General features: G+C 47.5%; 1 protein-coding gene across 2 annotated transcripts; it reads right to left on the minus strand.

Annotated features, from left to right (window-relative positions):
- LOC115617478 (Golgi integral membrane protein 4-like) lies at positions 1-27,481 on the minus strand. Of its 2 annotated transcripts, none has more exons than XM_030507994.1 (14): positions 26,945-27,481; positions 20,468-20,542; positions 20,206-20,255; positions 18,530-18,583; positions 14,922-15,072; positions 12,749-12,831; positions 9,293-9,448; positions 8,896-9,174; positions 8,118-8,275; positions 4,149-4,357; positions 2,836-2,903; positions 2,382-2,546; positions 1,224-1,295; positions 1-536 (listed from the first exon to the last, which is right to left on the minus strand). In XM_030507994.1, the coding sequence occupies exons 1-14, from the start codon at positions 27,129-27,131 to the stop codon at positions 426-428; spliced, it is 1,818 nt and encodes a 605-aa protein (XP_030363854.1). In that variant the 5' UTR covers positions 27,132-27,481; the 3' UTR covers positions 1-425. The 2 variants fall into 2 exon arrangements, with proteins under 2 accessions (XP_030363854.1, XP_030363855.1); XM_030507995.1 differs by having other exon boundaries at positions 1,211-1,295.
- Positions 27,482-27,696: the final 215 nt, after the last annotated feature.

The raw sequence follows: 27,696 nt of genomic DNA on the forward strand, positions 1-27,696 counted from the left end.
TATGTTATGAAGACAGATTCCTTTGTATTAGCAATCAGTCGAGTAAGTCCAGGGACCAGTTCAGGTGCCCCTCTGCTGCCCAAGGGGTTAAAAAAAACATAAGAAAAACTCTCCAGCTTGGGAGGGGAGAGGGAAAACAGAGGGTGAAGAACACAATAAATCAAAAAGTGCTTCTAAGAAAAGCAGCAGGATAAAACCCATCCCTACAGTCTGAGAGCACTTCCATGCTATTGACCAGAGAGGCAGCAATGGCCCCCCGCATGCAGGTGTGATGCACATCTGCAAGCACCCTCCTCAGTGCCTGCAAAGACCGTTACCTCCTCCTGCCTCTGTCTGGTCTGGGCAGTGTTTAATACAGGAGCCAGTTCCCAGGAGGAGTTCCTGACCCCTCATTCCCAGCATATTCCACTTTCCTTTAGCATCTTTCAGTAGTAGTCGTCCTTCTTGCCATCAGCTCCCTGTATATTTGCCCGGTCCTTCTGGTCTTGGACAAGTTCCAGGTCATCATTGTCATCCACCTCACCTCCATGATCCTCCTGCATGCAGACAAACAGCCAGGAAGGAAAAATGAGCAAGGCCTGGAAATGGAGACCCTAAGCAGCACACCATGTTGCTTCTGAGTGTAGCTGTTCTACCACACCAGCTCAGTTTGGGAATTGAAGGAAAACAGGGAAGAATCCATCTCCGCCAGGGACCTTTAGGTGTCATTGGCAAGCCACTTAGCCAAAACACAAAGGAGGCATGGGCAGAGCACCATCCCTTACTGCCCAGAAGGCACCAGGGTGATCTTCTCTAGTACTCATGCTCTCAATCTTTGGTGGCCTCCAGTCTTTCTCCTAGAGGGATTGTCAACTTGACACTGACTACAGTAGTCCTGGAGCTCTGAGACACAGCAACAATACCTGGTTTTCAGTCAAACAGAGGAGCAGTTGCTATCTGACAACTGTGGCCCAACCTGTACACCACCTCCCATGCTCGCATCAGGAGTGGGACATCACATTCTTCTGCCACAAATACCTTTGTTCAATAAAGAAAAGGGAGCAGAGGTGAGTGAGTCCAAGTTTGTTCTGGTGACCCACATCATTGAGCAGACAGAGACAAACCTGAAGTCAGTGCTCACATCTGCTTTCCTAAAAGCCAATTCCCACTCAGCTCCTGGCTACCAACATACCCAGGTAACAATCACACCAGAGAGGGAAAGAGGAAGAACCTTGGTGTCGTACAATTTCTTGCTCCTGATCTTCTTGATAGTCATCCATTGGGTCTTCCCTGGGCTTGGCAGGTCCGCCAGCATCCTGAAAGATACAGGAAGTCAGACACCACTGACAGTGCCCCAGCCCACTCCCATCCCCTGCCAGGGATACAGCTCTCTTGCACTAGAGCCCCAGGTCTGGAAGACTGGGAAATGGATCTGGAATCAGGGGGCAGCAGGGACAATGAGGCAACCAAACTCCATCTGTGCTTTCTCCTTCCAGTCTCTCTACCCACATGCTGGCAGCAACTGCCCAGCTCCTTCCTCTGTGAAGAGAGAGGGTCTCAGGGCCCCTGCACATGCTGCTGCATCAAGCCCCTGTTATATGCAGGGAATATACAAGTTACTTAGGGTAAAGCTTTAGGGATCACAGCAGAGCCCTCCCTGAAAGTCAGGTATTTATTTCTCTAATTCTTTCCCCATTTTCACTAATCTTCAAGCAGTGCTGCTCAGCTGGTGCCAGCATCTCCCTCTTGTTTGATTTCATTGGCCTGGGTGTCTTTTTGTTCTTTTTAAACCTCGCTACTAATCACGCTTTTAGAGCCTGACAGATAAAACACTCCTTTTTAAAACAAGCAACACTCAGCTGCTTGTCAAAACAAGCTAACATCTCCCTGATGCAGAGGCTGAGTTCAGACAGCAAGCAGCACTTAGCAGATTAAATGGATTCCCTCTGCAAGCAGCAAGCAAGGAGGTAGAGCTCTCACGTGTTGTCACTGCTGCACACCCACCCCAGGAACAGCTGTGGCTGCACTGACCAGACCCTGAGCTTAGGCCCATGTTATTGTCTCTGGTTTTGGTCTCTTAAGTGCTTGAAGGGACCCAGCACCTCTGAGGTGTGGAGTGAGCCATCTCCTATTCGATGTCTCTCCAGCCATGCAGGTGCTGTAAATATGAGGGTTGACTTCAACAAGCAGAGGGGACAGGGCCAGAACAAGTTCTGGTACTGAGCAACCCACCAAGTCTCACTCAGAAAGAGGTTTCTCCTGCCTGCCATATCCTTGCAGTGGGATTATGGATCCATCCAGGAACATCATGTTTCCCCTCTGAGTCCTTAAGCTCTCTGCCTCCCCTCACTCATAGCTGGGATCTCTCCCTGGCCCCTGCTGGTTTTCCTCATGTCAGTCACCTTCAGTGGCTTCTCCTTAGACTCTTCTTTCACGCTGGGCTCCTTGAACTTCTCCAAACCTCCCACCTTCTCTTCAAAGTCAGGTCTCTCCAGCTCAGCTTCCTCAAACTCATCCTCACCTTGGTTATTGGGATCCTGGGCAGGATCTGCAGCATCATCTGGCATCTGGACAAGAAAAACCTCTTGTGAATATCAGGCAGCATATCTAGCCCCTTGGGAGACAGAAGGCTTGCTGCCTTCACCAGCAAGCAGAAAGTGCTGGCTGGTAACACTTCAGTCACAGCTCTCTTCAGGCATGTTAGTGGTTCTAAAAACAACCCCCCCAGTCTTCCTTATCTCTCTGAATCCCTCCAGAGCCAAGGAGTTTGGTTTGTTATAGAAAGCATGAACTTAAATGGGATAGCTGGATTCTTATTCCAAGCTAGGGCTGCATCCAGATGACAGCATCACTCACCATTGGTTCCTGGACCACAGTCTCTTTCTGAGAATGCAAGTTCTCCTCCCTCTCAATCACTCCTGCATCTGCAAGGAAAAGAGACAGTTACCAGTGTACTCTCTCAAAAGCCAGTGTCACCACTCAGGATTCCCACTGTTGGGAAGCAGCTGTGTAACTCCATGCCAAGTAGGGATTTGCCTGCTACAGCTGCCAAAGCTGCTCCCTTGTCCCCAAGGCTGAGGCATAAGCACGTGTTGAAGCCTTCCCATAACTTAATGGTACATGTCCAGCTCTGGTACTCATGTGCCTGCCACCACGGGCTGTGTGTTTCTCCCTACAACATTAAAGAAGCCTGTGTGACAGCAGTGTTCCCAATGGGACACAGCACAGCCAAGGAATTTGAGCCATTACTGTGGTTGTTCATTCCAATTAGGACTCAGAGTTCAAGGGCTATCGGTCCTCACCCTCTCTTATACCTGCCATGAGGCCTTTTCTTCTCAGGGTAGAATTCACTTTGATGTGAACCAATTAGTTCTGTTCCTCTAAAGGGGCTTGTTGAAAATCAGGTCAGGAAAACATGAAATAGCAGCTAAACACAGCTGTGGGAAAGCATGGGGATACAGAACCTGCTCTCCAAGCAGGCATCTGTACGCACCTTAGCTGTCCCCTAAGTGTCACTGTTCTGGAGGGGAGAATTTCACTGCACAGAGCCAATAGTTCCAAATCCAGAGCCAAAATCTACTGCCAAGAAACCAGGCTGACAGCATCTTTATAATGTTTAATAGGATGCAAGTCAGCATTTCAAATGAGATCCTCACAGGAGTCTCAGCTCCCAGCTTCCCTGTCTTACTGCCTTCAGGACTGCAGCAAATCGTTAGCTACATGAAAAGCCACGTACTTAGTCATTTTCCCTCAGCCTAGCAACACACAGAACTAGCATTAGTCACATCTACGTTCCAGTGTCTTTTTGATAGAGGTAACTAGCTGACTTCCAGATCTTACAGATTATTTCCACATGTGCCAGAGAAATTGATGGTAGAGTCTGTTGGCAGCAAAGAAATCTGTTTACAATGCATTCACACTGTATCCTTGCCCCTTGCGCACAGCAGAGCATCTCTGCACAGATTCTCACACTGGATGCCTCTGCTCAAAGCCCATTTTAGCTCTCCACTGCCTGCCTGGCTTACTGTAACACATTTCTGATGTCTTTATTTGCTTCCCAAGAAAGTTTGCAGCTTCCCTCTTACACCCATAGACATACATAACACAAGCTACCCACCTTGATTAGCAATAAGTTAGTACTGAACAGCATAGGATTAGGGAAACCATACCCATTTCAAGCTCCTCATCATCTGTCCTTTCCTTCTGGCCTTCCTCATCAGCTGTCTGATGCTCTTCCCCTCTCTTGTGCTCGGGTGGCTGTGAGCTGCCTTTCTGCATCTCTTGCCCAGGCTTGGGCTCAAAATGAAGGCTCTTGGGGTAACTGTGCACTTGTTGTTCATCCATCTGGGCATTCACTTTGTTAACTATGTCTTTCCAGCTGCAATGAGGGCATGAAACAAAACGTAACCCTTCTGCCTCAGTATAGCAAGAGCTATTTCATAATGCTGCTATTTCTTTATGGCAGAGGAAAAAAACAATTCCATCATACGCAAAGTTTGTCTTAATTTAAGTTTTTGGCAAAAGTAGCGGATTGCATTAGTTACTGTGATATCTGCTTGAGACTGAGGATTTAATATGCCATAAGTACAAAGTTATGCTTTATAAACATGATTTACTGTAGAACTGCTTTAATATAACTCATATGATACAATAACACATCCACATAGCAATAAACTCCAGTTCCAAATAGATACTTACTCATGCTTTACACATACTCAAATACAGAAATGATGGTTTTGGAAGAATATCAAACACACAAGTCCTCTTTATTGTGCCGACTTCATTTAAAATGAAGATGCTAAAGTAAAAATGTAGAATTTAGGCCTATAAGGAGGAAAACCCTTTTGAAATAACCAGGAAAGCTGCAACACAAAGCTGACAGTTTCCGTTGTCTGATGGCGTTTGTTTCAAAGGTACAATCTCCTCACAAAGCTTCACAACTGGGATGGGTATTTAAGCAGCAGATGTTTATAAAACTCTTCCACAGCATCTGTCCCCTGTACAAACCCAAACAGTGACAACAGAACCAGCTGAAAACATCTGCATGTTGTTTTGATTTACATGGGAAAAATGTTTCACTGCTTCATTCAGAGGGAAGCCACGTTCCAGTGTGATTTCCTGCTTCTCCTTCTGCCACTGCTCAACTGCTTTGATCCGTCTACTGACCTGAAAAATCAATTATTCATACACAGCTCTATCTGCGAGAGTTCAGGCAACCCCTTTCAGGCAGCCACAGTCAGGAATTGCTTCCTCTGTAATGCTTCCACCTCAAATACATTCTCCTGCTGTCCACATCAATGTTTGTGCCTGCTGTCTTCATAGCAGGAGTGCCTCAGAGGGACAAGTACTTGATATCAAGATACTTGCCAAGTGCAGCACATCTTTCATTAATGCCTCTGCCTGCAGCAATGGCACAGCTCACACAGATACCGAGAGGCTCAGCAGCAGAGGACTCTGCAGCTTAGCACCATTCCACTGCATGGAAGTGGATTGGAGGTCAGAGAATACATGGAATATTTTCATATTAGTTTGAATGAAGCCCTGAAAAGCCCAGAACACTGTCTCACAAGGAATGTTTTTTCCCAAATATCCTTACTCAGGGACACCTTCAGAAACAAACAAGGAAGTGATGAAATCGGTGATAGGGACTCTCAAAAGCGACTGAAACAACAACTTTTAACCTGAATAAGTTACCACCAGTTTCAAGCAGGGTTACTGCTTGGCCTGGCCTGAGCCAGATGAGATTCAGAGGTCTACTTAAGACATCTGAGTTTTTAAGTGCTGAGACAGGACAAGCGGCCTTCGCTTTAGCAGCTTTTTAAAGCCAGCAAAATATTACTACCATGCAAAACTTTCAGTAAGAAAAATCACAACCCAGAATTCCCCATTATAAACCCATCAACATGCCAACTGGCCATCAAGAGCTCATCTGGAATCTGCTGGTCTCAGCCACCCAATGCCACAGCTCTTGGCATTTGATGCATGGCCTCTTTTGTGCTCTGTTGTGGTTTGTTGTTGTTCTTGGCACTGACACCTTCTGGAGAAGGTTGGTTTATGCACTCTTTATCACCAATCTCATGCAGTGTAAGTAACAGCCTCCAGCTGCTCAGTATGATAGATCCAGGCAAAGAAAAGCACATCAAACATACCATGATCTCTGTCCTTGCCAAACAAATCCAATACTTGCATTTTCTGTTTCACAAAGTAGGGACAGAATCCTCTCTAGGCTCTACATAGCTGAGGAGAGGCCATTCTGCCATCACAGCTTCAACCCTCACCTTCAGCTACACCCCCACAAGTCTCCCTGTAAAAAGGCAGAATATTCTCTGTGCTGTTACTTCTTGTCTCCACGCAGTTGTTACCCTTTAAAGGAATATGCAAAGCACAGTCTCTGACCTGGGAACATTTCGGGTTAAGTGAACAAACAAAAGTGGCAGAGAAGAATGGGAAGGATCAGGCTGAATTTAGAATTAAATCCAGAAGTCTCCTTTATAGATAAAACAGAACTGGAATCTGATTTGCTCCAGTGAACTGGACAGATATGACCTGGACACACACAGGGGATAAATAAGTTAAATAAGGAAGCTCTATTTTCAGAGGCAGGTTTTGGAGCATGGCCAGGCTTTGATGAATTGCAGACATGTTCTTCCTTTTGCAAAACAGTTTCTGCTGTGCCTGCACAGCATCCAGAACACAATCCTGGTCCCTGACTAGGCTCCCAGGTACCACAGCAAGCAAGTAACATACTATAGGAATGATCCACTCTGTTACCTGCGTGGAACGGTTCATGCTGTTCTGTAAACCTCTTCCCTTTGCAAGGGCCTCACCTCCCCAGAGCTGTCTCTGTTCTTACACTAAGAGCAGGTCTGGAGAACACCCTGGGCTGAGGATGCCAGGTATGAGCAACAGGGCCATGTTGCATGGAATTTTAATGCCAAGGCTTCAGCTAAGCTCAGAAGACTGTACCAGTTCCAAGTCTTTTCTTCCTGTAAACCCTGATCCTTGTATTGATATGATTGAACTGGTTTGTTTGACTTGTCTAGATGAAGCTGAAGTTTATATTAACTACATCATCTCAAGTGCAGGTATGCAGGAACACAGACAGGATGAAAGCCTGGGCTGTCTGATGGATTCTGCTGTGTCCTCATTTCTGGCATAAACTACTGCTGTAAACTGTTCTACCCCATTCTGGATAAACCCCATAGTTTCAGGATCAGAGGTCTCAGACCTGTGTGACTTTTCGTGCTCTAATAAGGCTCTGTGAAGGAGAATCCCTAGCATCCCTCAGAAGTGCACTGGCAACAGGAAGCCAAGCTCCATTCTCTGGGAAGAAAGAAAACGCAGGAGAGAGAATACAGAGTTTGGGATGTCTTTGCCCTAGAAGCAAAGAAAACACTCTAATACCTGAATTGGGGCTGGTTGCCTGCTGCTTCTAGACTACTGAATAACCTTGGAGACGAGAAGCTCTCAGATCTTCAAGGTCTGGTTGTTCCTGCAGAGCTTGGCACATTACTGATTAATTAGTGAGAAAAATGAATTGCAGCTCTAATGTACAACTTATGCCTCTCATTCATAGAAACTGAGGGAATTTTTAGCCACCCTTGCTGCTGCGTATGGTGCAGAGTAACTCCAGTTTGCCAAACAAAAGAGGGTATTTCAGTTACCATCCATGAAAGAGAAGAGATTTCTTCCAGTCAGTTCAGACTCCCATCCCACTCTCTCCTCTAGCAAGTAGGAAATCCACGCTGACCTGATCTCACTCAGCAGTAACTCCCCTTTCTACCTCCTCTCCAAACAAACACTTCACTAAACAGTTCAAATACAAACGCAGCCAACAGAGCATGCACCAACAACATAAGAGCCTTTTATTTTCCAGCACAGCACCCACAGCAGTCTGTGCGTTCAATCGCACAACACTGCCTGCAACATGACTAGTGTTCTGCTTCAGCTGAGATCAAGACCTGGCAGCAACATTCGGTTACAAGCATTAGATGGCAGTGGAACCAATAACAAACACTTTCTTCAACCATCTTTCAAGTAGAAACCACAATAAGCACATGAAGAGAAGCCAGGGATGGGCCCATATGGTACCTCTCAGCCTGAGTATTGCATGTTGAAGGGAGTTTTGCTTCACCAACCTTTGCATCTGGACCTGTTTGCTCCCTGTAGAGTGGTGGTTGTCTGGTGCCTGAGGTTTTTCTGCTGCAGAGGGTTGTTTCAGATCAGAGGGTGACAATCCAGGAGGCCGGCTTTCCTCATTGCTTTGAACATGAATGCGCATCACCATCTTTAGATCCTGCAGAGAAGACGCATGCTCAGGGTACACACAAGCTCCTAATGTGATACCTGAGCATCTCCCTTGCATTTGGGCAGGTTTATGGGCCAGGGAAAGCCTTTATCAAAGAACAACAGATTCAGAAATGCTACCCAGCTGGCCTGCAGTAAGAGAAGTCTTTCTCCTTCCACACAGCCAAGAGGAAAAACCTGGAATTTATCTGACCTAAGCTTTTCTTGGGTAGGTGAATCTCCAAGAGGAGGAACAACAAAACTGCCTCTAAAAAACACCCCACAGGTTGCCATTAGAATAGTTACTGTAATGCCAGTGTAACCACACTGCAATTGTCTGGTTTTTAGATATCTGCTTTCCATAAGCTCCCTCTCTATCACCCCAGGAGGCAGGGGAGCTGCTTTTATGATTTACTCTTTGCAGATCCAGGACGATCCAGAACAAGAACCCGTTCACCTGAGCCCAGCCACTAAACCACAAACCCTTAAGAGTGCACAGGATTCTGAGACCTGAGGGCAGGACACTTTCCACATCAGGAAGGTGGAATGCACATACGCATATCCTTACAAATACCATAGCTTTGAGCTTCAAAAGCAAAGGCTACAACAAAACAAGGGTGCAGAACTTACTGGGTTCCCATTTGGCAGACTGTTCATGGTGCGGGTGAACCGGACCACGTGCCCATCCCCGCGTCTTGCCGGCCAGGCTGGCGGAGCATCCGGCAGCGAGTTGGCATCTTGCCTTGGAGCTGGATGGGTAAAGAGCACGTTGGCCTGTGGCCTTGGGCCATCATTACTGTACGAGTTCTGGCCCTGCAGCAAAGGGCCATCCGCCTGCTTCTGAACCCCAGAGACTTGGGAAGCCAGCGGGTTCCCAAAGGGGCGATTGTCCTGGTTGACTGGGAAAGCCTGCAAGGAAGAAAGGAAGACAACAACCTCTGAAGGAACAAGCTCAGTTCCCTCCAGTTCAAAACCCAGAGAAGCTCTGCAGAACTCCTCTCGCTGGGGTTTCCTGGGAATACCACACCTTCTGCCTCACAAGCTGCAACTGGCTGTTGGCTGGCACCATGGGCTGCTCCTTCAGCACCTGAAACTGCTGCTGCCCCTTCCCAGCACCTCCTCCTTTGAAACTTGGCATCTTCTGTAGAGCTTCCTTGAGCTGCCTGAACTCTTCCATCTGGGCCTGAGGGGATGAGAAGTGTACAGAGAAACCTCACACAATAACAGGGTTAAACCGCTCCTTGCTGAGAACAGCCACTTTTTTTATGGCCAGTTGTTCAGCATGGATACACTACTAAAGAAGATATGATTTTATATATATAAAAGGCTGGAGATAACACCATTAATGACAAGCCCAAGGTAGTCTTCAGCTTTCCATCCAGATTTCATAGATTTCCTCATTTGCCAGTCTTGTATCTTACTTTATTGCATACTTTTACCCTGGAAGTGCTGGCCCATGACACCAGTTCTTTGCCCAGTGCTGGTTAGTGCATGAGCCATTGACACAACTCCAGCCTTTGCACAAGAATTGTATCCTAGGTCCTGTTAGGCTTGGCTCCCTCTCCTCCTGTGCTCACACACACGTACCACCAAGTCAGCTTTCCTCTTTTCCTTCCTGTGGAGGCATTTCCCCATGGATGTGCTCAGCTCAGCAGGGCTGACAACAATTGGCATAATCGTGCTGGACAATTCAATTTACTTTGCAAGACAAATGAGAATTGATTCTTTGGGACTCTTAAGCAAATGCAACACTTCTCTCTCTACTGCAGCTTATTTCTTTCATCTCCAACCCTGAAAAGTAAGGCTTGAGAAAGCTACTCAGGAAGAGCTCCCCACTCCCACCCTAGTTATTTATAGGAAAGTGACGGGGAAAGCTTTTCATATGCTTGCCAAAGGTACCTGGAAACGGACCAAATTAGGGACTGGGCAGAGTAGGAAGGCTTCCAAGCAGCAAGGAAAGTTTAGCAGGAAATGAATTCCTGAGCAGGCTCTGTTGATTTGTGATCTTCCCCCTGAAATTTGACCTTAATGTGAAGAAAACAAACCAAACCCCAACAAAACCACTCAGCAAAGCTAACATAAAAGGAATGAGGAAAGGAAAAGGAAGCCAAGTTCACGGGATATAGCCCTAGCTAGTAGGAGACTGCTTCCAGTCAGAACAAGCCAGATGGAAGCAGAACTTGTACCCATCAGAAGCCTGTTAAGGTGGTCAGCCCAGAGGGAAAGAAGCTATAAACTAGTCTTAGTGCACAGACTCCCACACGCTGTTTGCACCCCGTCTCAGCAAGCTGTGCATGTATCACTTGATGCCTCCATGTCTCATTTTACCTGGCAGAGCAACTGATGTGACAGCTACTGCAGGCTGGGCTTGTGGAACGTGTTAGAATCCTTGGAAAAGGAACATGTTGTCTAGAATGCAAATTACTCCTCTAAACTTTCACCTGCCAGAAGGAAGCAAGACAGGATACAGCGCAAATTGACATGGCAATGAGAAGCCTGGAGCCTTTCTAGGTGTCTGCTCCTCCACATGGCACCTCACCCCACTGACGGCAACCACGATTCCATTCATCTTTGTGATAGGAATCACTGATTACACGCTGCAAAGGACTGATCAGAAAACCAAACAGAACACTTTAACACTAGGCTCATTGTCCAAAGATCCAAGGAATTTTCTGAAATCACTGGGATCAACCACTGCCTCTTCTGTAGGAGCCAGAAATAGCAGTCAGACAGATGGCTGGAGCACTTCATTACACAACTGTCTGGTACATCCAGAGCAGGCAACTGAGTCCTGTCTCCCTCACCCAGGGCAAATCCTTTTACTCATTCTTAACTTTGGCAACAAATGACAGGGATCCTCCTTACAAAACCACTTTTCCCATTGGTCTCAACGCTGAAGGGCCTAAAAGTTAAGACTGGCAGCACAAAAACTGCCACCACATTTTCCAGTCTGAAGTGCTTGACTTTGTAGCCTCAACCACCCCTACCCAAGGGGTTTTAATGCTGGTCAGAGTGTGCACCAGTTTGCACAGCTGAACTGCTGATGGTTTCTCTAATACAGCACAGGCAAACAGCATTTTAAGGGTACTCTGCTGAAGAGGAATTCAGGAGGTGTGAATGTAGGCTTGCCAGGGGCATTGGAGAAGCTTGTAATCTCATGCTGCTTCAGTTCCTGGTTTGGGCTCGCTGGACTGACCCCTACAGAGCCTAGAAGTCTTTGTTTAGTTTCCAACAAGCACACTGGAGGCAGCACCGCTGCAGAGAATCCGAGCAGCCATGTGGAGGAGCAGGGTAAAAAAGCAGTTCAGCGCTAAGGCATGACTATGGAGGCAGGCAAGTCACACACACTGATGGTCCACCTGAGACCCCTCAAACCACATCTGACATGAGGCAAAAAGCTGCCAAATGACAGAGCTACTTAAATCTCTCCTATTTTGCAGGGCAGATCCAGCCAGAACTCAAGAACAATCTTGTAGAAGTCAAAGCCCACTACGCTCTCCACCTCTACTCAAGTTCAGCATCCAGTTCAGGGGCAGAATGAGTTGTCAACAGCATCTAACCACAACTAGCTCCTTGCTTCTGGGCTTATCCTATAATCCAAGGGAATGCTTGACAGAAGGCTGTTAATTAACAACAGAAAAGGCTAATTCACACTGCAAAGTGACTTGTAAAGTGTATTTACAAAGCTGCTTGTGTCTTGGCTCAGCACGAGAGCCTCAGGCACTGTAAGACATTAAATCCCCCTACTTCTCCCAGCATACCCCCCTTTCTCCCTTTCCCAAGTCTCCCAACTTCAGCTGGATGAGCAGAATTCTGTGAGGTCGGGACTTGCAGTGTGCTGAAGAGCCTCACACCACGAGCACAGCACCATATGAACAAAAGGTTTGTCTCTTCCCCCTGCAGAAAAACAGTTTTCTGCCTCTCTAGTCTTAAGCCACCACCACTTGTATTGCTCCAACACTTACTAACTGAACACCACCTTCTTCTTTACATAGCTCTTTCCAATTTCCAAATTCTTTACAGATCTCCCTCTACTAAGGCTTCACATGGAGTTGCAGAAGGGAATCTTTTTGCCAGGGTTGTTGAGTGTCTGTAGTCTCAGCAAGCACCTCTGCATTGCTAATCCTCTCTGCAATTAGTTATAGGCATAAACAGAGGCAATTCATCATCATTCAGGATGGAAGTATCTGAGACATGGGTAAGTGGCAGGAGGCATTCCAGGGCTGGGAATATGCTGGTTCACGCTCACTTGAATCAGTGGCTTGTGTGGCATATCTGTATTTTCAGCTACTGGGACAGATTCCAGGCTGGAGAATTTTGCTTGTACAGAATGTATCTATACAACCAGCACCATTTTAGGCAGCTCACCACACTGGGATACAGTTGATAACTGGATTTAGTATTTAGAGAATATTCGATGATGCACCCAGACCCCAGTGAAAGGTTGTCCCACGTGGCCACAAACAACCCCTCTGTTGGTTACCTGGGCATTAAGGAGCTGAGAGTGAACTTCCTGGTGGGCCTTCCGAAGCAGCTTGCTCTCTTCTCTGAGTTTAAACACTGTATCTGCAAGAGAACAAGGTATTTGCTTAAGAGAGCTATTTTTGCAAGTGTACTCTGTCTCTTCCTTATGATAAATTCCTCTTGATCTCACAGATGTCTCCAAGCCCAGGGATTACACTAGCTAGGGACTAGCCAAACACACTGACAAACCTGGATCATCCTTCCTTTCAGCACTCAGGAGTCCCGCCCATCCAAGGAACTTCCTCCTCTCCAGAGGGTCTCTGCTATCACCATCAGGTCAGGCTCCAGCAGTACTTGCTATCAGAGCGTTTGTTTCTTTATTCCCCTTACCCATTGCAGCTGAATAGAGGAGAGCAACGCTCCTGCCACTACCTGTGGTAACAGGGAGGTTGAGAAACAACTACAAGAGAGGTCTGTCGTGTCTTCTGAACCCACAGCAGATCCAGGGAGGTTCCCTCCTACTGCACAGAGGAGCTGCCTCTTGAAAGGATGCTACAAAGACGCACAACACACTTACACAAAGCAGTCACAGGACAGCTTGGTCCTCAGGCACATTTATTCCTATGCTGTCAAAGTAGCAAGCTTCTGCCTTGCAGCCCCGAGGTTGGGCTCCTTTCAAGCTCTTTGCACACTAAGTACTCCAGTGACAAGACACACAATGCAGTTACATTTCACTGCCTGGAATATAATCGTGTATCCTCCAATAAAAAGAAAGACTGTCAAAAAATACCAGCTTTATTTGGGATGCTGAAGCTCTCTCACAGTATCAGTATTGCTGCATGCACTGGGATTTCTCTGCAAACATAGCTGCATCTGCCACTATGGACAGGGATGGGAATTTTTCTGTGAAAGGGTGGTCACTTTGCCATAGGCTGAATTCCATGCAAGATTCCATCTCTAGATTATAGATACTTCTGATTACAGTGGTATATCTTTTTATATACTATTCATCCCTGGGGCTGGACATTCTGCCATTGAGGTTGGGTGCTGTGAACAGCTGGGAAGATGGACAGAGAACGTTAATATCTCAGCCTTAAGCTGGCCTTTCTGACCAGCTTCCCTCTTGGAATTGCTTTTCTGATCCTTATTCTCCTTCCTCTGCACAATTTCTTTTCCTGCTTCACTGGAGGCTGCATGTTGCAAGAAAGAGACAAGCAAATATTTAGGTTTCATTTGCTTGTGCTCAATTCCTCCCTTCTCTAACCCAGGAGCGCTCAGAATAAAAACCCAAACAAAACACCAGCAGATTTCCATCTCCCAGACCTAACCTAAGCAAAAACAGATGTGAACCTTAAACCCCCCCAATCTAATTAAAGAGCAGACTAAATAGAAACTGCTCTTTGGGAATTACAGGGATCAGCATTCTCTGCAATATTTGCACTATTAAATGCATTTTATAGACCTACACCATTAATTACAAAAAGTATGTTGAATTTGCTTAAATGTTAGCATTTACAGGATTCGAGTAGTGTAGAAACTGGTGTCTATTGTCAAAAGTGTACAGAGAAGAAGAAAATGTATATTGAAACAGATGGGATACCTAAATGGCACAATGTTTTCTCTCTGTCACAGAAAACCATGTCTGCTAACTTAGTTACACTCCAGAGAAAGGATAGGGTAAGGCAGTATTATCTGATGGATGAACCTTTGCTTCTGCCCCAGCCTACTGTGGAACCACAGGCATGCACATCTACCTTAGCCTCATGCCTTTTACTTTTGGATTATCTTGAGTGTGACTTCCTTGGGACATGGACTGTTTCATATGAATACCGTCAACATCTGGCACAATGATTTGTTCTCCTACCTGATTCTACACAAAGTCTACACAAGATGAGTAGCATAAATATGCAGTATGAGTAAGCAGACAGCAAAAGTCAATTAGGCTTTTAAAATAACGCCACGAAAGCTGGTGTTGACAGAAGCCAGGGGTGTCCCATGCAGTGTAATAGTACAGGCATCTCTGAACCTCCGAGAACTCCAACTGAGGTAGAGAAGGACCAAGGCACTGCACACTCATGGTCTTACAGAGTGTTCCTACACTACTTACAGACCTTTTGGGGGCATGCAGAAGAAACACTGTCCTCTCCTGAACCCAGTTCTTTGGTGTTTTCTCAGCTCTCCATCACACTCACCCTGCAAGTTTGCGACTTCACTGTCCTTCTCCTGCTGCAGCTGGGCATATTTCTGGCTATGAGTCTCCAGTGTCTTACGATGTTCCAGTTTCAAGCTGTTGTGCTGCAGCTGCAGGTCAAGCAGCTGCTTCTTGACATCTTCATGCTGGTTCTGAATATGAAAAAAAGTGACAAAGTCAGTACAAGGAGAAGAAGAGTAATTTAGCTATTGCCGAGTGCTACTTGAGTGCCTGTTTAATAAGTTGCTTGGGGAGACAGAGGAGATGGTTTCTCCTCCAATAAGGTAGCTAGAAATCCCAGATACAGCAAGATATTCTTTGTGTTCAGTGGTTCAGGAGGGATGTGAAATGCCAGTTAAACTCTGCTGCGTGAAGCAGCAGTTTGGGAGGTGTCCTTGAAAGCTACTAAACTGGAAGCAGAATGTGGTGGCAAGTCCACTCCTGCCTGAAAAAGAGATGGAGATTCTGGGACACAGCCAAGAACTACTCCTACTCCTTCCCAACTTCCCTGCACACCCTGCTCTGTGAGAGCAATGCAGGCTATAATAGCTGCTGATATCAAACCAAATGCCTGTGCAATACTGCACAAAGCCAAGGTCCTTTCCACACTTCCAGACATACTAAAGGACAAGATTGCCTGCAAGGAGAGTTTCCATGGTGGATGTAGCATCAATCTGCACACCTCTTTACAGGAGCAGTTCACCTTTAAGTAGGGCTAAGGTCCAACTGCCATTGCCTTTGGACACCCAGCCACTCTGGTTGTTCTCCCTGCTTGGCTCGCTTCCTGATTGCCTGGCTGTTCTCCCACCCACCACTCCAAGCTGCTAGAACAGGAGGGAGGAACCTTTTGCAAGGATATCACATCCTCTCACATAATGAGACTAGAGAGAGCCCACATCCCACCCAGTAACATGGGGCTCACGGGCATAAAATGCCACGATAACAAGACTCTTACAAGACCACAAACTCTTTCAAGCAGGCCAAGAATTCACCAGACAGAAGTGGGCTGAAGGGCTGTTCTCTTCTCCCTTTCTCTCTTGCAGAGCCCTAGAACAAAACATGCTGAGACATCCTTTTGCTCAGACCCACTGAACCAGAATTCACCTCCCTTTTTGTTCCCATGGTAATCCAGAGAGTCCTTCCACATTCAGTTTGTCAACATCAATCATGTATGCAGATGGACTGGCTGCAGGTGAACCCTGGCCCTTCCACACAACAGCTCCTCAGGACCAGGCTGCAGTTTCCAGCAGCCTTCCTGTAAAAAAAACACCTCATCTTCTTTTTTAGAAGCCCCAAACCTCTAAATGCTGTCAGTGATTGCATTTATCCCCAGTAAAACAAAGCATCTGTGGCCCAGGCATTCTCCCCTGAAGCAATTATCCTCCACTAAAAGAAGAGAAATAACTGTACTCCAAAAATACATGCAATGCAGAGGAAAAAGCTATTGGTATGGAGGGGTCCCAGAGACAGAACAAAGAAGTGAGACAAGGATGTCAGGTTAATCGCATCTCAAGATCAGGAGGGAAAAGAGAGAATAAAAGATTCCTGCTTTGGCTTTCAGAGACATTAGGTACTTACTGTTCTCATCAGAGCCACTGGCAGAAAGCACTGCAGAGGAACCACATCCCTAAAATCATTCTGATACTGAACACCTCAGAAGCCACCAGCATTAGCAAGTGAGAATTGATTTTTTTAAAAGAAACTAAGCAATTGAAGGCATTTTTAGTCCTCATCAGCTCAGGTCAATTAATTTCTAGCCCATATTCTGCCTGGCAGGGGATGTGCATAATGCCTGTCCCCAGATTGCTCACAGCCAGGAAGAAGGGAGGGAATATTCATCTTTTGATAGCAGCAGGAAGCTGAAGCGCCTTGACCAAGGTCACATAAAGCACTTGAGGCCCAGCCAGCTCATTAAGCACACAGAACATCCTCACTCTCAGCTATTTTCTAGGGATGGCTGTGACCAATGTATGCAAGATTTAGGAGGAATCTAAAGAGGATGAGTTTGTAGTTGCAGGACAGGTCTGGAACATGCTCTGTGTTGGGTTTTCTTCAGAGAAGCATCTCATTCAGGATGCCAACTCATCTTCCAAAAATCAGGAGTCCTTCAACTGAGCTGTATGAATTCAGGCCAGCTTGTCCTCTCATCCCATCTTCCCTTTGCTGTTCAGACAACATGCAGTGCCCAGGATGCACGAGCTGTGCAGTAGCTCGATCTCACTGAGGTCTCTGGGGAAAGGGGCAGGCGAAGAGGTAGAAGGGTAGAAGAGTATCTCAAAACCATGTATTTCTGCCATGATTTAGAAGCAGCTTTGTAGATAGCACAGATGTTCATCAGATATAGGTGACTTCAGTATAGATCAGAGTGACAGCAGTGGCCAGAAACACCAAAGTCAGCTATGCTGATGTGGCTTCATGGAAGTCTTAGGTCATATTTGGGACCTGCAGCTTAAGAGAGTCAGATGCTTCTGTTCAGCACGACAAGTCTGCTTCCTAGGTGATGATACTGCTGGCAGCAATCTTCCTCCTGAGGAAGCTAGCACCAGCGGGAAGCATTTTTCGCCTATGCTCCAATAACAGAAGTGTTACTCAGACTCAGAACTAGCTAGAAGTTGAGCTGAATACTGCTTTTTTGGGGGGGAGGCCTTGGGGAGGAGGCTGAAATCTTCCACACTGCAGTCCCAAGGGCTGGTCTGTCTTTCAGCAGCTGTAAATATAGTTAAAAAACCAGATTTCTCCCCCCAAAAATAAAAGGAAGCAAGAGAAGGGGAGCCAGGACAAACTGCTCTCACTGTCCCCTTGAGACAAGCAAGCCAGAGCATTCTGCTCAGACTGCAGTTGCTATGAAGAGGAACATTACTATTGCAAAGCGTTCCCAGAATCCGCAGTGCTGGATAATACCCAAGAGACAGAACTGTACTTCCCTTTTCCCGACGTTTGAATCCAAAAGCCAGGCAGCTGGAGGTCCAACTCTGCTCAGGAAATACAACCCAGTGGTGCTAAGGGCTGCTGGAACATAGCCCTCTTTCTCCATCCCAGAATTAAATTACCATTTCACTGCCAATGCTCTAACTAAAAACATTTCAACCCCACCATCACCAGCCACACTTGCACTGCTCTAACAAAAGCAAACTTTAACATCAAGATATGCTTTAGAACATGAAGATATAGCATGTGATAAGCTATCAAATGCTATAGGCTGCCTCCCTCTGAGCCTCTTACAAGGACTGGAATACATTGTATTAGCCCAAAAGGGCAAGTTACAATGAATAGACCTATTTTCACACAAAGAGACCCAGAAAAGAACACTCTGAACAACAGAAGTCCTGTGAGATAAACTGCACAAAGACTTCCATTGAAATGAGGTATAGGTGAAGGCTGTAATCCGATACAAAGCCCAACAGAATAAATAGGAAACTCCCATGAACCTGAATAGCCAGGAAGGAATGTAGATCAACACCATGGTGTGGTCTCCTCCCTCTGTGCTGGCACTAGCTGCAGGAAACCCTTGGTCACTCCTAGGCATCTCTGGTCAGCAAAAGCATCAACTCTCCTTCCAGGGAACATTCCTGAATGCACAGCAGACGGGTAACCAGACTCCTCCCTTACCTTCAGTATCTTGTGCTGGGAACTGAGGGCCCCGTATCTGTTCATAGAATCTTGCTGGAAAGAAAAAGATTCAACAGTCTCATTAAATCCCAGGAAAAGCTAAGGCAGGAAATAACACACACCAGCACCTGCCCAGCCACTGCACCAGCAGCAGCTTCCTGCTGATCCTTCACACACACACAGCGACAGGGAACAGGCCTACCAGGGTGACCAGCAGAACACGCAGCTGGGCACAGCTGGAAAGGAACACTTTCAAAACAACTCAGCCAATTAATTAACAATGAGCTAATTAATTGCACTCTCTTGATTCACATTCTGTTCTCCCCAGTCCTTTATCTAGGACAGGCCCAGTGCTGAAAGAGCCCTGCACAGTAACCCCCCCACAAAGCAGGCTGAGCAATCTCTACAGCAGCTGAGGAGGAGGAGGCAGCCAGCACCAGAGCTGAGGCTTTCACCCACACACACAACCTGCACCACTTAACCAAAAATCATCACTAAGCACTTGAGTAAGCCTAAAGCAAGCTCCTGTAGCCAGGTACAGCTAAACTGAGCTCAACTAACACAAACCAGCAATGGGAAGGATTTACACATGTCCACAGATGGGTCTGTACTAGTTTAATGGATCTGCTTATGCCTTGCTAGGGGTCATGTTCATCCCCTCTGTGCCCAGGGTACCATTCTTCACTGTAGCATCTCAACACAGGAGGTGTGAAAGCCACCAGCACTCACAGTCCAAGTCCCCACAGCAGCAGTGGCACCCACCTCAGAGGGAACACGCTGCAGCTCTCCCCATTACACACAGTTTCACAACCATCTGCTGGGATCTGTGGTTGAGTAGCTTAAAGCAACAGGGCTGAGACTCTAAACAGCACAGTGGAAGTGCAAACTAACCGCCATGCAGAGATTTCCACTATAACCCACAATTTAACTTACATGATAAATACTCGATATGGCATGAAATATTACCAGCAAATGAGCACAAACTGCAAGGGAGCTGCCCAGCCATGACAGCATTCAGGTATTCATCCATGAGTTTCTGTTAACAGGATGACATTCACTCACAGATGAGCAGGCTAAAAGAATTCCTCTTCTCCAGCATCTCCTCAACAGATGCTCTGAGAAAGGAATATAACCAGCTGTATAACTTCAAGTGAATGGGACAGGCTGTCACCCAGAGATGCATTTCTTCCTAACCCTCACTGGAGAGGCCTCCTCTTCCCTGCTGAATGAGAAGTCCGCAGGCTAGTGGAAATAATTTGACAATCCCTGGATACAGAAAACAATGGATACGCTCCCCAACACCACCATGGCCTTTCGCCTCCATGTTCCCTGTGGTGTGCCTTGCATTCAAGTTCCCCAGGACTCTTCTGTACCATGGAACAGCAATTCTCTTTCCAGACTGCAGCACAGGACTCTCTGCTACACTAGGAGCTACTGTGCTGTCACACATGGGAGAATAGGCAGAACAGCTCTAGCACAACACAGCCTTGCCCTAAGATGAAGTAAATCCTCACACACCAACAGCCTTGCAAAGTGGAGTCAGCCAAAGTTCATCCTGTACCATACATACACAGTCTCACACATTCCAGACACCACTGGCCTCATGATTGTGGTGGTACTAGAAAGATCTTTACCATTATCACACACACACACTCTGAGGAATAAACCAAACCTACCTTCTCCTTGTTGAGAGCTTCCTGAGCTTCTAACTTATACACTAAAAAATCTAGAAATGGAAGAAGAGAAGACAGTTCAATGAGCTGGAATTTAACAAGGAGCTGGTTTGTATTTTGGGGAGGGGGGAGGGAAGAAGGAAATCAGCCCCTTGCTGAGCAAAAAGGTGCAGCTCAGAAAACACTTTGTGTACAACACACATCCCCCCACAGAAGAGCTGGGGGTTGGCTGGCCACCTCTCTGCCACCCATGCAAGAGACTCACCTTCCTTTGTCTTCTTGTGTTCCCCTCGCTCCTTCTGCAAGGATCGTTCCAGCCGGGATCTGTGCTCATACACAACTAGGGAAGCAGAAAGAGGCAGAGCATGAGATAAACCCTGAAATTTCTTCCCACATCTTCCCCAAAAGGGGCACATGTGGACCTCAGATCCTGCCCTGGACTACAAAAGAGCCTTTCCTGTTTTGAATGGCCTGCATTACTTTGGGTTTCCAGGCTTGAGCACACAGTAGCTCACATGGAAAATCCAGACCAAGAAAGCAACAGTCCTGAAATACATGCAGATACTCGATGTTCTAAACAATGAAAGGGTCAGGTGCAGCTACAAGCTGTTTGCACTTCCTATCAACTACAAACACATAAGGTGTGGAGCAGGGCAGAGACAGCTGGACTAGAGGGAATGGATATTCCTGGTATAACACACCACTCATCCTCTGAGCACCTGCACTCAGGTTTTGCTTTGGAGCCTAAGCTGCAAAGCATGAGACCTGGCTTTAGTGGCCAGTGCTAAACTGTGTATTTGTGGGACAAATCCACTACCAGGCTCGAGACAGCCAGAGCCTTCCAGGTCATCTGTTCTGCAGATGAACCATAGAATGAACCATAGAATGGCTTGGGTTGGAGGGGACTTTAAGGCTCATCTAGTTCCAACCCCCTGTCATGGGCAGAGACACCTTCCACTAGAGCAGGTTGCTCCGAGACCCATCCAACCTGGCCTTGAACACTGCCAGGGATGGGGCATGCAGGAGAGACATCTTCTCCCCTTCCACAACCCAGCCATTAAGTGGTCCTCAGGCCACTAAGGAAAAGTGAGCCAAGCAGCTCCCTCTCCCATTACACACAAAAGAGCATCTGTACTCTGCACAGGAGCTGGGAGGGGAGAGCAATGAGGCTGCACCGTACAGCAGCCACATGACAAATAAAAGTGCCAGAGAAGCTCCCTGATGGATGGTGATGTTAATCCAGTCTGATGTCTGAATGCTACCCAAGAGCTTTCCCAGAGTCACAGCAATCAGCTGCAACAGGCTCCTCCATCCCCTCCACAGGCTGCCACCACGCCGGAATGTCAGCGGGCAGCAGTTCAGAGGGGAGGAGCAATGGAAGAAACTTGCCTCCAGAGCCAAGATCTTTGGGGTCAAGCTATGCCTTGATGCAGTCTCCAGGAAAAGGAACAAAGCAGGATGATATTTGCATGCATAAAACAAGTGCTAACCCATTCCAAGAGCCCCAAGTGGCTTGTGCTCTCACAAGTGAATCTATAGAGGCTGCCAGCTCCACTCAGGTCATATGGGAGCAGCAAAGCCAGTGCATGTCCTGCATTATCAGGTGGTTTGCTCCCTGAGAGCAGATACTCCAATCTGGAGGAATAAGAGACACAAGACATCCTTATGTATATCTAATATTCGCAGTGTTGATCATCAGTAGCACCAAGCCTCTGATAGAGCAGATGCTGCTCTTACTATATAATGAGGAAACTACCATATTTTCCAATCCATTACAGCAGAAATAGTTGTTTTCCATCAGGAAGGACTTTTTCCCCTGCTGAGCACACTGGTAAGCAGCAAGCCCATCACTGCAGCTGCCCAAGTGTCTGCTTCATGACAGCTTCATTTTTAGAACCACTATTCCCATCAGACTACTCAGACGTCACCCTGAGGGCTTCCCCAGCCCAGCAAAGCACACAAGACTGCGGGTGCTTCTTCATTACATGATAAAAAGCTTTATTCAATTAAATTGTCATCTTCAGAACATCAGCCACTTCCCCAAAGACTTGTGAGCTCTGGGCACTCTCGTTTCTGCCACAAGCGTCTCACTTTCTTGCAGTCTTATCTAGCAGAGCACCTGAGGACAAGCTTTGATGCAATGGGGACCTCACACCAGCAACGAAAAGTCACAGCTGTTGGGACTGTTGGGGATGCCCAGGAATTCCCAGGCTTTACCATGCCCTTCCATGTACTCCGAGCTTCCAATCTGCATTTGCCTCAGCAGTTCTGGGCTTGGAGGAATCCCTCCTGCAGGCACTTCATGTTGTTTTCTAGTCACCCGAGTAGACTGTTTTCTTTTGATGTAAGACCAGGGTTAGAAACTCACCCCACAGGAGCAGGTTATCCACCTCTCCAGGTCCCAGAACAACCAAGGCAGTGACACCTCACAGACAGCATGGTTGTGCTCTGTCACAAAGTGCCCAGTGTACCACAGGAGGCAAGTTCGACACCTACAGCCTCACTCAAGCCTCACTCCCAACACAGGACCAGGCAAGGCAATAACTATTTAATGCAGAAAAAGTCTGCTCAGATGCCCCCAAGCTACAAGGTGCTATTGATCTCACATAGTAAATGGGAAAGCACAAGCCTATTGCTGTAGATGCTAACACACCCATAACCACAAATCCTAATGCAAGCATCACAACACAGATGAGTCTTCAGGAACAGCTTCATCCCATAAACTGTTGATTCTGAAATTTAGGACAAATCTGTCTCTCCTGACACTTCTATTTTTTACTAAGAGAAGCTGAAGTAACCTCCAGCAACTAGGAATAATAAAGTTGTACTCTCCTGCCATTCCTCCAGGTTGGCAGAGACTAGAAAAGGTGGGTTCAGCTTTACACAAAGCAGTAAAGTGCTCTCTCTGCTCATGTCTGTGGTAGAATACAGCAACAACTCAGCAGACCAAAATGGCCCAGTATAGCTTCAGAGGACAGGAAAGCAGGAAGTCTTTAACAATTTTCAATTACAAGAGAGAATGGAGGGTGGTCAGTGTCTAAATCCAGGCTGGAATTCAGCCAGAACTCAGCACTAATGCCCTGTCACCTGCTGCCAAATGAGCTGAAATGCAGAACTGGGTCTGCTGAGACAATGAAATCCCCTGCAGGGCCTTGCCTTTGGGAAAGTACAACAAGTCAGGTCTTGCACCAACTTGTTCTCGTTTTAAAAGACCACAGAGAACAGGGTGATTGTGTGAAGGGGTTGCCTCATAACCCCCAGAGCACTAAGATAAACTCTCCCTGGCAGATGTTTAAGAGATCCATAAAGAGAGGGCAATTCTAGTCTTGCCACCAGTCTCAGGTTTTACTCTCGTGTTCAAGTGGTTTCATTTCACCCCTGCCTTGGAAAGCCATGAGCACATGCTAGCTCTCTGCTTTCATGGAGCAGGGCAGCAGAGGCATCAGATTTGTTGCTCTGGTTCTGCTAAAACCATGCACAGAGCATAGTTCATTAGGCCACTTCCATGCCAATAGCGCATGCTGTGGGAAGAGTCCCCATACTGCCCATGGCTCACAGCTCCAAGCAGCTCTCAGCACACAGAGATCAACACCAACCCCCAGACTGCACAGTGCTCCTTCCCCTCTCCTAGCTCATCACCCAGGGAAAGCTTTCTTCTCTGTCACTCTCTTTGTTAGAGGCATCAGATACTCCTGCCAGTCTCCATCCAGTCACATCACAACTAAGCACCCATGGCACCAGTCACTCAGGCTTAAGAATCATCCAGAGCAAGGGACAAGGGGAGCAGAACGAAAGCCAGACTCATCACACCTCCCTCTCTGATCCAGAGAGATGGCAAAGGAGAGAGACAGGGTAAAAGACACCCGCTGGTGAGGACAGGAGTGCTGCATTCTCAGGCTCAGCCACAGTGCAATGGCAGCCTCTTGTGAGAAAGAATCATGGAATCAATCACAGACTGGTTTAAGTTAGAAAGGACCTTAAAGCTCATCTAGCTCCAACTCCCTGCCACGGGCAGGGACACCTTCCACTAGAGCAGGTTGCTTCAAGCCCTGTCCAGACAGCAGTTTGATGCTATCAAGCCCCATCAGGAATGTCAGATGGAAGTGGATGGCACTATAACTGCACCTTCCTTCCCATCTGTTCAAGGAGTGCTGTTTGTTAGTGAACTGACCAAAATAAAATCTCTTTAATTTCACTCAGAACCTCCAGGCAGCAGCAGGCTGGTTCATACACAGGCACACACCTACAGCAAGTGGGAGGTGGGAAGCAACGCTTTGCTTTAAGCCACCTGCTACATAACCCAAGCAGAACAGATTCATCTGAAGGGCAAGCCAGGTAAGAGCTGGACAGGGTCACAACCATGATACTACCTCCCTTTCTTCTTCTCACACCATGTGTTTACCCTACAGCGAAGCCCACACCTGCTTTGCTCTTACTTTAGAAGAGTCTCTGAGATCCATTTCCCTGCATACAGCCACAAGGCAACACACGGGATGGGCAGTGCTTGTTTGAAGACAGCCTCACTCCCTCCTCCACTTGCTTTCCTTTTCCCTTTCACTGAACCCTTGGCCTCCACTTTGAAGCTTTATTTACAGAGGCTAACAAACAGAAGCATTAATCAAATATTGTAGTCAGATATAAGAAGGGTAGGAAATATTTGACGGGTAGGAAATATTTGATAGGTAGGAAATAGTTGATAGGTGAAAGGAGACAACTGAAGCACTAGTTAAACAGCACTGAGTTCCACCTTGGAACAGCACATCCTCCTTTTGTAGAGCTGGAACGACAGAAACGGGCTACAGAAGACACAGCAACAAATCAAGCCACAAGTCAGCACAGGGGCAGGGATAGAGCCCAGAGCCCCAACTCCCCACTTTCCTGCGTGCAGCACCAAAGCACCAACAGCACAAGAGCTGTGGCCATATGTGCAAGATGCCACTGCACCGTGAGACTTCCATGAAGTGGCTCCTATCTGCCAGTCGCCAGGCTTCTCCCACGAGCCAAATCCAAAAGGAAGCTTTGCTTTTGTTAAAACTGTTGGACAAGTAAGTGTCTTCTCAAAATAAAAAGGGTAGCTATGGCAACAACTGTATTTAGGAATGGGAGGACTGAGAGAGGGTTAGAAATCCCAGCAACAGGCTACAGCTCTGCCATTCCAACATATTTGGGTGGAAAAACACACGAGCCTGTCTCAGTTATTTGCTTGAGCCTGCTGTTCCCAAAACTGGGGTACCCTGAGGCTACCACTGACAGCTTATTCTCTGAAGAACCAGCCCCTCTTTCCAAGAGGAGCAAGAGATGCTGACACACCAGAAAGGAATGTGAGCTAACTTCTACCCTGCTGATCTTCGCATCTCAGAAACACAGGATGCAGGTGGGAATTGCTGTGGCTGGGACTGTGCAACACATTAGGAGCTGTAGCTGTTTGATTGTCCTGTGGTAGAGCAAAAAGAAATGGAAACAAGACATAAGATCATACCAGTGAACCTATACACACACTGGATCGATCCACAAGATTGTTTGGCTTTTTCAAAGCATGTTTCCTTGGGAGACAAACCAAACACATACACCACACTCTGCTTTCCCAGTTTACAGGCAGATATACACAGCCCTGAGCACAAAGAAGAGCTCTGCACTGAAACACAGTGATCTAAACCCACTTTTTAGAAGAATCTCTTGACCTTGCGTCACTAGAACCACAGGCAAACATACTTTGTCCACACAAAATCCATTCTGTGGGCACTCCAGAACTTTCAGCACAACCACTGGCTACCAAAGAGTGGATTCCCACCAAACCTCCCTACAAGGACCTCAGCAAACCCCTCTGGAGACTCCAAATCTAGTGACAGATGCTGGAAACTTTGGCAGATGCACTAAGGCTGGGATGATAGACAAGACAAAGAAGAGTTCAGCAAGGGAGTAACATGTCCTCAGCCTTCCCTGCTGGGATCTCTCCATGGGCTAAATGCCGTTCTCCCACAGTTAGACATTTATGTAAGGAGGACAAATGAGGGGAGAAAAGGAAAGGGGAATATACACATTATGCTTGCCTTCTGGCAGCTCTTGCCAGAGGAACTAAGTGCTAGTCAACAGGCTCAGAAAAGCCAATTCCTCTTCCTCCTCCCCCTTTTTAGGGAGCTATGTGCCAGCATCTATCAGCCCCAAACAAGCAGGCAAGACTTTTCTAGTAGCAGATCAATCTCTTGAGAAGAAGATGGGTTGTTTAGGGTTGTTCCCTTGCAAAGGCAGTAGGCAGCATGATGACAAACTTTATGAAAGGATCCCTTGCCCCTCTCTTCACTTTCCTGACACTCCTGCAGGCCAGAGAGCAGAGCCACATCCCAGAGCCTGCCCAAGCAGCCTCCCCAAGTCCTTCTTGCATCTGTACTGCTTCACATTTAGAATGACACAGGACTAATCCTTAAAGCCAAAGAGAAGTACAGGGAGAAGAAACAGAATAGACGTGACGCAGCTGAACTTACCAATCCAGCACCCTCTGTTTCCCTTACTGCTGTGAGCAGCAAGTTGGATTCAAGGCTATTCCAATTCTACACAGCAAAGGGTGAAAGAAAATACATGACAGAATCTTTTTAGAGCTTTTTAAAGCCAAAAACTGAACCACAAAGGCACCCTGCTTGTCACCAGGCTGTGCAGCAAACCTGACAGCAGGCTATGTTGGGAGAGAGGGAAGAAGAGGGAAGTTCAGGCAGCGTGTGGACACACAGAGCAGGTCACTACTCACCTTGGAGCTGGGCAGACAGCGCTTCCTGCTGCTGTTTGTATTTCTGGGCCAGGGCTTCAGCGTTCTGCACCTTTTGCTGCAAGTGGTTGTAGATGAAAACTCCCGAGCCCAAGCACGCCACGGTCACCAGGCAAAACCCGGTCTGCAGGAGCCCCTTCTGCCTCCTCGAACACATGCCAGTGCCCATGATGGGGCCGGGGCACAGCGATGCTGTAGCGTTGCCTCTCCGGCGTTGCTAAAGCATCTGCTCGGGTTTGCCCAACAGCCCTTTTCCTCCGCAGATCCGCAGAACCCTCGGCAAGGCGCGATCAAAGTCTCCTCTTCGCTCCTTCCCAGCCCTCAGGGAGGCTCAGGCGCTCCAGCAGCGGTTTATTCCTCATCGCCCAGCGGAGAGAAGCGCAGCACAGCGCCGGTACCCGACAGCAGCCGCCGAGGAGCAGGCAGGCGCATCCTTCATCTCCGAACCGCTCCGGGGGACCGGCCCAGGGCCGCCTGGGCGGAGGGGAGAGAGGAGGAGGAGGAGAAGGAGGAGGAAAACTTTTGCTTCCCATGTGCTGCAGCGCAGGGGGGGCGGGGAGGGGGTACCGCCGCCTTTGGCTCTTCCCACCTCCCTCTCCGCAGCACCGACCGGAAAAAATAACCCGTCGGGACGAGGAGCCCTTCGGCCCCCTCCCCGCGGCTTCCCCCCGCCGGCAGCTCCGGGAGGAAACGGCGGCACCGGGGGCCGAGAGACGGGCCAGGAAACCGGCGGC

The sequence above is a fragment of the Strigops habroptila genome, chromosome 16, assembly GCF_004027225.2.
Source record: "Strigops habroptila isolate Jane chromosome 16, bStrHab1.2.pri, whole genome shotgun sequence".
NCBI classification, from domain to species: Eukaryota; Metazoa; Chordata; class Aves; order Psittaciformes; family Psittacidae; genus Strigops; species Strigops habroptila.